Below are 9,750 nucleotides of genomic sequence, written 5' to 3' on the forward strand. Positions count from 1 at the left end.
TCACTACACCAACTGATAAACTGTTAGAGCTAGGTATACATAACACTTTAGACGAATTAATAGAGGCGCACACAATATCTCAATATAACAGGCTGACACTAAGTCCAACGGGACTACACATACTTAGCAAACTACACATACACTATGAAGAACAGCACGGAACTAAAAAAGACATCCCTAAGCAAATAAGGAAGGATCTCCGTGTCCCCCCAATACCAAAAAACATGCACCCGGAGCATCACATCTCTGCGCCGGGAGGCTAGGGCTCGTTATGTTGAGCACAAGTATCAGGCCGTGGAGGACGTGGTCTATGTGGACGCCGCAGAATATAGGAATCAGGTGGGTATGTCTGTAGTGGTGGTAGACACGGAAGGGGAGCCCCTCGTCAGCGGGACCGTCACCACAGACAACCCTGAAACAGCAGAGGAGGCAGCGATCGCATTGGCAATTGCATCGACAAAATCAAAATTCATTATCAGTGACTCAAAGATAACTGTCTTCAACTTCGCCAGAGGCCGCATCTCCATGGAGGTGCTCAAAATTTTAAAATCATATAGTGACCATCGACGGCGCGGGACGATCCATGTCATTTGGGCACCCGCGCACTGCTCGCTTCCTGGTAACGAGGCGGCTCACGCAGTAGCTCGAGGACTTACTCGCCGAGCAAGTGAACCAGCCCAGCCAGGGTCCAGAGGAGATCAAATGGTCACCTATAAAGAAATTACCTATCACTATCGGCTGGGCCGGGCCCGGTATCCCCCGGCTCACCCTAAATTAACTAAGAAACAGGCAGTTGTGTGGAGGCTCCTCCAGACCAACATGTATCCAAGCCCAGTGTCCTGCAGCCGGTTTTATCCCGGAAATTATACAGAATTATGTAAAATATGTAATAATAGAGCGGACCTGCCACACATCTTGTGGGCATGTCCCCAGGCAGAACCATTCGAGGGCCGCCAAATAAAAGATCAAGGGCAATGGGCAGCCCTGCGGCTCAGCTCAGACCACCACGAGCAAGATTGGGCGACCCGACTGGCCGAGAGAGCCGCCGAAATACAAGATATCGCAGCCGTCTCCTAGGTGACGGGAGCAGGAGCGTCTTCGACCCCCCCCCCCCCTCTTTTGTAAAACGGGTCAAATAAAGTTGTTTTCTCTCTTCTCTCCGGGCCCGCGACTTAGCCGATCCGAGATAAAGCTGGGTGGAATCGAAAGCTGCGCTGCTTGCACAGTCTTCGCACCACTAGTGTGAAGCTGCCCCCATTTTTTTTCTGCGTAATTGACGAGAGTGGGCTCCCCCCATTGGAGAGTACCACCGGCAGAAGTGGATAATGAACACTTTCATTGCTTACCTTGAGGACGCGGGGCGTCATGGGCGCGTTACAACGTGTCTCCATGCACTGCTGCCTCGCCAACACTTTATTACCATTTGAGTGGAGGAGAATCGTTAAATAAATGCTTTTACCATCCGCCTGTAGGAATTGTTCCTCAGCGTCATTTTCTGCCTGCGAATAACGTTACTGAGCCAGATTCTACGTTCAAGGTGAGCAGTGAACAATAATTTTCGCATGGCACAAGGGAAACGTTTGCCTTCTGGGCATTCGCATTCTCACCACGTAAATCCATGGCAAAGCGTGATGTTAATCTGTTGCATCCGTAGTTTGCACTGTGTTGCCAATGCTGCCACGACGTTTCTATACGCAAGATGGAAACTCCTGGATACCCAACTATAAATAAAATGTAGGACGACATCACTAATCTTACTTCAGAATTATCGGTGTCTATGCATAAAAGTAGTCCATTGTATTGCAATATGTTCCGCTGCATTCTTTATTAGTGCCTGTCGGCGGCATGTGGCTTGTAAAAAACAGGCTCATGGGAACGACACTACAAGGCCAGTAAATTCAAATCCGATCAGCATCAAAAACATTCCGATACACGTACATTTCAACGTACGAATAATTACTGCCGAAAAGTTTTAAACACCTTCGTAAAGCTTCTAACAGTCACAGCTTCCACCTTTCCCATGCAGTTTTCGACGGATCAGATACTTTTGGCACCCGTCTACGCCACTTTATTAGGGGGTGGTCGGGTGGTCTGCTCACAATAACGGTACATCAAGCTGGTAATTTGCTGCGTACAATATAAGGCAGTAGAACGTATTGCTATCATGTTCGCCTTATCTGACAATAATTGTCGTTATCGTCATCAGATATACAGACTGAAGACAAAAACACACGCCCTTGTGCCTGTGTGGTTCTCCGCAATGTTTCACCTGCATCCTTCCGCTAGATAATTGCAAAATGATCGTATGTGGATACTCGCACCACGTCTCAGTCTCTTTCATAGTTTTTAAACAGCAGAGCTGTTTAAGCTCTTGGTTAGGCCGCGTAGTGCAAACAAAACTTGTGGGCCGATCCTGGAGTTAGTGCAGAAAGGGTCCAAGCGCAATGGCACATACCCCTGTGAACTAGCGAAGCTGCTTGAAGCTCAAGGATGGTCCGTCGAGTGTACGCCGCAAAACTTTCGCCTGGCGACGACGTTACCATGCGTTGCCTAGCAACGCATCGCCCCAGCTGCGCCGACCACACCGAGCCTCGCCACAGCTGCGTGAGCCGTGACGTCATCGCGCGCGCCGCATCGCTTCGCCTTAGCTTTGCCGAGCCATGACGTCACCGCGCCGTGCGGAGTGGTTGCCGCGACTGCGCAGACATGGAGCTAAGCCGTGACGTCACTGCGCCAACCCACAGGATATATAGCTCCGCGTCGCCGCTGCGGCGACACCAAAGCCCCGCCGCCTCCGTGCCACGCACATCGCCGCGAAGATGAGACGGTCGAAGAAGAACATCACTCCCGAAGAAGAGGAAGCGCGGCGCGAAAGCCGCCGCGCCGCTACTCGATAGCGAATGAGACGACTTCGGTCCGATCCCGAGTATCGAGCCGCTGAAACGTCGGCGAAACGTCGGTGATTCGCAAAAGATCCGGAGTTACGAGCCCGCGAAACCGAGCAAAAGCGTTTGAGCGTCCAAAAGCGTCCAAATACTTTAATGACCGAGTGTTCGTTGCTCCTTCGGCTGTCGATGATTCCGGGGTGATCTTGCGCAAAACGTCGCCGAGTCTCGAAGCATAACTTAATAAAAACTTGGCCGAACCGAGATACAGCTAGGTGGGGTCGCCAGCTTCGCTGTTTGCCCAGTCTTCGCACCACTAGTGAGAAACTGCCCCTAATTTTTTTTTTCATATTAAGGAATGGTCTTGCGCTAGTGTTGTTTCTCGGTACGGCACCAGGCAGTGTTGCGTTTAGCAGGGTACATGGTGCAACGCACAGTGCTCGATACCACGTGCGACTCATCGAGAAAGAAATAGGTTATTGAGGCTAGTTTTACATACAGCAGCACCTAGAAAGTTTCACAGGTACGATTGTTGGTATAACTACATTTACGTGCGGTAGCACACACGCTAGTATCATGTGTCATTTTTTTTTTATTTGGCTGTCTGCTATCGCACTTCGCAAACTGGCCTGAACACCACGACTTTATTGCTCAACTGACTAGACTGCTGCCTGACCACGAGCTGCAACACGGACACGCAACGGCCTTACGACCTGACAAAACAACAAACACGCACACTGTTCTAGCTCATGATGATGTGTTTAACTGTTCCCTACCAATTTCTTTAGCTGGATTGTATTCCTTATTTTATCATCCACCGTTAACGATTGGCCCATCTCGGTGACAGCTTGGGTGGAGTGCCCCTTGGACAGCTGACATAGCTCGAAAAGGAATGGCATTTGATTAGAGCCAATACTTTGTTCCCGCCAAGCTTACCATTTATCGATGGAGTAACCCAATGGATGTCGACTCAAGAGAATAATACCACGCAGAACGGATCTTTTGGGGTGATTATCTACGTTAATGCGATAGGCGTTCAATTGGTGCACGGTGCATGTGCAACTTGGCGATGGAAAATTCGTTATTGGCAGATATTTTAATTGCTATGTTCATTTTACGGCGATAATAGAGTGGAAATTGTCTGTTCGGGCAAGTATCCAGTGTAACCGTGCCCAGTGACCCAAGTTGTCTACTGGTAAGATAGTAGCTGGGAGCACGTTGTATTCGGGCACATTACCCAGATGTCCATGTGTTCTGCTCTGCAAGGCACATACTGCTCTTAGTGGTCTACCAGATAGTGGCACCTAGTGGCCCAATCTCCTAGACAACTTGGGTCACTGGGAAGAAGATTAGATAGATAGATAGATAGATAGATAGATAGATAGATAGATAGATAGATAGATAGATAGATAGATAGATAGATAGATAGATAGATAGATAGATAGATAGATAGATAGATAGATAGATAGATAGATAGATAGATAGATAGATAGATAGATAGATAGATAGATAGATAGATAGATAGATAGATAGATAGATAGATAGATAGATAGATAGATGTAGGCTAAGAATGCTAACCACATTCAAAACTACCGATAGTTGCAAAGGACACATCGCCTAATGAAATGGTAAACCTTGCTCGCATAGCATTGGCTTAGCTCGGGTCATGGATGGTCAGAGATTGATGCTGATATGTGCCTTAGCCCTAATGGTGTACTAAAATAGTCACATTGAAGACAAGTGATCTGTTGAATACAATGACATCAGTATTTATTTAATCGACGGTTACGTCAGAGGATCGGAGAGTGAGTCTACGCTGGGCAACCCATCCGCGCGCCAGTGCAGCCATTTGCAAATCTGAGGAACTAGGCGACGCCTTGCACGGCCGCACTGTTGCCAAAGGACCTCAGCGCCGAAGGCGACGAGTGAGAGGCCACATCCCAAGGCGTACACTACGACATACTCGGTGAACGGAATGTCGAAGGAAGCGAGGTCGCCACTGATGGGTGGCGGAACTTCCTTCGTCAGGTACTTTGTGTAGAGGCCCGACTCATGCAGGGCACGAAGGAGTCGTCGCTGCTGGTGCCTGCAATGAGCATTAAATAAACAACCAATGTGAGCGAAAAGAAAAGCATTCTAGAGAAAATAACGGTTTACGCAAGTACTAGAGCTCTTTGGGTACCGGAATAATATAAAGCGCTTAATACTTTCTGCCTACTTAACCAACCAATAACAGCAAACATCTTTATTTATTTTTATGCTTGAAGAGTTGGTATGTGTCTGATAATTACTGAAAGACACCGAAAATTATGCAATTTCACGAAAAAGAAAATTCAAGAGGCGCTTAGTTATCCCTACGGGGATACATGCGAAAGCATTGCAGGCCACTTAAGCAGAAGCGCGGTGACGTCCGGTGGCCCCACTGGCGGAGTCACGTGACTCGAGAGGCCACATTCGCAGAAGCGCCATAACGTGACCAATGGTGTTCGTCGCAAGGCGCGCACAACACAAGGTCGTGGGGTTCGACTCCCACACAAGGTCGAGGGTTCGAGTGCGTTAATTACCTCTACCTTAATTAACTGTGCCTTAATTACGCTCACCTTATATAAAAAACACGACAGGTCGTGGGTACGACTCCCACCAATGGTGGTGGGTTTGTAGCCCTTCCGGACCAAGGCGTGGTCACGCCAATGCCGGATTTTCCGCCTCATGAGCCGTATAATGCTTTCGCATTAATGATTACACAAAATATCGTATCTCTTATTCACGCAGGAATTCCTCTGGGAGTTGTCTCAGTATGCGTATGCATTGTGCCACTTTCTCATCTCCACGCAGCCCGGTGTCATTCTCGTAGTTATGAAACTTGATCCGACCAGTATAAACGACAGTGCTGCGGCGACTCGAACTGCTGCGAACGGCGGTGCAAGGTGAATTGATGACGCAAGCAAACTACTGCAGGTGGCGGCGCCAGGTGTGCCGATGACGTTCCGATCATCATAAGCTGTTATCGCTCTTTAGCGCCTTATCCATCCGCGTCGAACCATTGTGAACCGCGATCAACCGTACTCCGGCAGCGGCTGCGTATGGCGCGGCCGCGCGGGCCCTATCTTGAAAGCGATCTGCGACGGGGACAGAGTGCGCCGAGTGCTACTAGCTTCGTGTGCGCTGTGTTCTCGCCGCTTCCTTCGCACTGAAGCGAGAGGCAGTACGAAGGTCAGTTGGCTCGCTGCAGCGGGCCCTATCCCGAAGTCGATCATCTTAGGTGAGGGACGGACGGACGGACGGGTTTCCTCGTTGGGTAGGCATAGAAGTGCTTACGCATTTAATATGTAGATCTCACGCAATCTGAGCCATTTCGTTGTCCGTATGACGTCCAAACCAAAGCAGCATATTTTAGGATGGAGAAATTGATTGGATGCGGTAGTTAGTACAAGTCGGACTCTGAATTGGTCATCGGATGATACCATGCCTATCTTAAGATGTGAGACGTTTGGCTGCGTAGCGAAGACGCTCGCGTTCCGCGCGACGCTTGTTTCGGGCCAGGATGTCCTCGACGCTGAGTGCGCGCTTTGGAGCCATTTTGCTGGCGCGTGTTTGCGCGCTGCTTCTGCATACGTGACCAGCACGCTGTTGAGACGCCAGCTCCAAACGCTCTCTTCGGGCTATGGACGATTGTATGGTTCACACTATCACAGCCCAGCACGCGACCTCCACAGCCCAGTACCTGCATTTTTGTCGCATTGGAAAGCAAGGACAGCACGCGCCATGCGCACAAACTACGATACGCTGCCGTGTCGGCGCTGGCCGGGGTGCCAGGGAGCCTAGATGAAAGCGCTGTTTAGGGTGGTGACAACAGCAAACTTTTGACCGCTATTTGCCGCCAGATGTGGTGGGTATAGCCATTTTGATTCCCAATGTCGCTAGCAGTCGCGGCGCATTCCTGCTTTTCTTTCTTTTTTTTTTTCTTTTTTTGTCAGGCTCTGATGTACCCATGTTGGCACGCGATCTATTGATTTTTTAAAATTTATTTTTGCAGCAATGCGCATACAAAACCTGCATACATCTTTAACGTGCTAACTGCCTTTTCCTTTTATTTTAACACATCAAACTTCTTGTTTTTTTATTGCATGTCGTGCGACATATATAAAGCAACAAGTTATAAGGCACGGGGCGTGCTCGTGGTAGTATCATCTCACGCAAAGAATGTGAACTGCATTAAGGATTGTGGTTGCATTCCATTGCACGTGATATAAAAGGGGTTTTTTCAAAGTTTGCTGTAATCAAGACTGTGTTAGCATGTTTTACTAAAACTTATACGCGCTGTGTACTGCGCTCAGACACGCTATATGTATCTGGCTGCTGAGGCCAAAGTTTATTTTTTTTTAAAGTGAATTAGTTTCACGGAAACGTGGTCTATTGGCTGGTCTTTCGCCTTGTTGAGTCAAACATCTTATAATTTGTCGAGAAGTTTAACCCGCCAATTGAGCTGGCGGCGGCAAGCACCCTAAAACAGCACTTGCATGTAGGCTCCCTAGGGATGCGCAGAGGCGAGCGCCGTCTGATTGCAAAAAACCCAGCGGCACGCGCAGCAAGACCATAACAGCAGCAGCCCGGGAAAGTCGGGAATAATTATTAATGCTTCGCTTTATTAATTAATTCAATTACGTACAGCCCCATAATTCAATTAAAGTTGAACACTTCTGCCACGATGCGATGTGCCACGTGAGGCAATGATAATGCTCAACCCTCTCAGAGATTATGAACAATGACGCCCAACAACGCCTCCAGCGAACGCGTCTACCTGTATGTTCTCCCTGTCTCCCTGTATGAAAACGACTCCCTGTGTGCGTTAGTTGCCTTATTTTTTTTTTTTTTTTGAAGGAACATAGTGATTTAGGTAGGCAAACGCTTGAGGGAAATTAAGTAAACCACCGGCAAATTTTGTCCTCGATATTTCTGAGCGAAGATTATTTTGTGTTAAGCAAAGCAATCTCAGTAGAACTGTTTTTTGAAGCCATATCAAAATTGTGTTATGATGATGTTTTTGTTGCAGAGATGTTAATTTTCATTAAAATTGCTGGCTGCAAACCCTTCGAAAATGGAAGCAAAATCAATAACTACCCTGTCATTTTTTTCAGGCGCAGCTTTCTTGTGAGTTCGAGGAACTTTTGCATACGTATCTGGCCCCTAACGCCGAACGTGTTTAAACGGGATGGTGACGCCATCTAGGAATGGTGCCGCGAAGAAGTAGTTACGAGTTTACCGTTTCAAGCATAGAGTTTCATACAATGACTACAAGAGGGAACTGAGGCGCCAGTGTCTACGGGAAGTACAAGTCTAGTAAAACATTCTAGTACACTGTATTACAAGCAAGGCGATTCAGCCAGCATGTGATTCGCCAGAAAACTTCGTCCTTTTGGCTTATGTATAGGGCGTTGTGACTTCGCAATCTCATCATTTTCAACAAAGCACGTCGTTATAAATAATTACCTAAACATTAATAAAATTGTCCGACGGCAGGATTCGAACACAGGACCTCTCGGCACATAAGCCTAACATTGAAGCTATTATACGGCCACGGACGTATGCGTCGACAAGTGGCATCGAACACCCTCTCTCCCGCGCAAGACAGCGCATTCAGGCGCTTGGCGCATGCCGATCCGCAGTCGCCCTAGTAGAAACCAACGCATCAGAAACACCACGAGTGCAACACAACGCTGTGGAGACCAGTGAAAACTTAAACAAGTAATATATGTATGATTTACTGCATGTAAGTATGTGCACATAATATCTAACCTGCCTATAATTCACTGTAGACATTCGTACAACATGCTCTTTTTTATTACTACTATTTATACCTCCAAAACCACACTTCATATACGCACACACATGATTCATGAGCCAATGACACAACGAATGCTTCGCTTTACACGGATGTCAATTGAACTTGAGTTCTGCCCTTTTTTTTTCTTTTTTTGCTAGCATAATCATATTTGCTACCTGCGTCTGCAATAAATGAATGTGGAAATGAGGTCTAAGTACTTTTTTTTTTACTGCCAAAAAAATGTGCAATTTCCATCCACTTACCTCCGGGGAAATCTTGGGTGCGTCGGATAGCACATGAGGAATGAGACAAGGGCTTCGTCGCTGGCCACGAGCCAAGACCCGAAGCGGCTCCTCGCCTGAACAGTGCTGCATTCTGCCACGAGGGCGTGCGTGCCCGCCTCAGCTAAGGGGAAGCAGTCATTGAAATTGTCAGTCACGCATTCGTTCCCGCACTTCCGCAACGCATGACGCAGCGACTTCAAGCGCGATCCTTCGATGCCTAACTTGTCGATAATGTCGGAAGTGATGAAGTGAACGCACGGCAGTATGCTCCCAGAGTCGAGCCGAGACATAAACTCTGTCGCACTTTTCATACCGGCCGAAAGGGCCGGAACGCTTCGAGACGCGGTGATCTCCGTCTGCGTGTACTGCTGCAGAATGAACATAGCGAACATCCAGGAGATGACGCACACGCTCACAATTCTTGACTTGTACTTGAGCAGTGCCTCTGGGCTCCGGCCAAGGTAAGTGCTCACGAAAAACATGATCAATCCTGAATTATCGAGAGTACCGGGGGAGCATAGGCGCGCCTGCGCGGTGACTAGCAGGATGATCACCGATGCAAGAGGAAACAATACTAGGGAGATCTGAAGAAAGGACGTCCACGTGGAAACGAAAGACGGGCGCAACGGAGTGGCTCCCCGAGAAAGGAAGCAGAATGAAGATCTCGGTGGTATGACGTACCCGTAATATGAAGTCGGCGGCACGCGCTTTGCAGTGGCCATGACGAAGTCCACTCGTCGGTCCAGGAGAAGCGAGT

The 9,750-nt window shown here is 48.2% G+C and overlaps 1 protein-coding gene across 1 annotated transcript; it reads right to left on the bottom strand.

Annotated features, from left to right (window-relative positions):
• Positions 1-4,670: 4,670 nt before the first annotated feature.
• Positions 4,671-9,475, bottom strand: LOC125945740 (uncharacterized). The gene is made up of 2 exons (XM_049668009.1): positions 8,973-9,475; positions 4,671-4,971 (listed from the first exon to the last, which is right to left on the bottom strand). The coding sequence occupies exons 1-2, from the start codon at positions 9,473-9,475 to the stop codon at positions 4,671-4,673; spliced, it is 804 nt and encodes a 267-aa protein (XP_049523966.1).
• Between the last annotated feature and the right edge of the window lie 275 nt (positions 9,476-9,750).

The sequence above is a fragment of the Dermacentor silvarum genome, chromosome 5, assembly GCF_013339745.2.
Source record: "Dermacentor silvarum isolate Dsil-2018 chromosome 5, BIME_Dsil_1.4, whole genome shotgun sequence".
In the NCBI taxonomy this organism is placed as follows: Eukaryota; Metazoa; Arthropoda; class Arachnida; order Ixodida; family Ixodidae; genus Dermacentor; species Dermacentor silvarum.

Excerpts from the sequence above, each read along its gene's own strand:
- LOC125945740 (XM_049668009.1), bottom strand. The coding sequence starts at position 9,475 with ATGTTTTTCGTGAGCACTTACCTTGGCCGGAGCCCAGAGGCACTGCTC. Across the intron at positions 4,972-8,972 it reads CACCCAAGATTTCCCCGGAG|GCACCAGCAGCGACGACTCC; the intron begins GTAAGTGGATGG and ends TGCTCATTGCAG.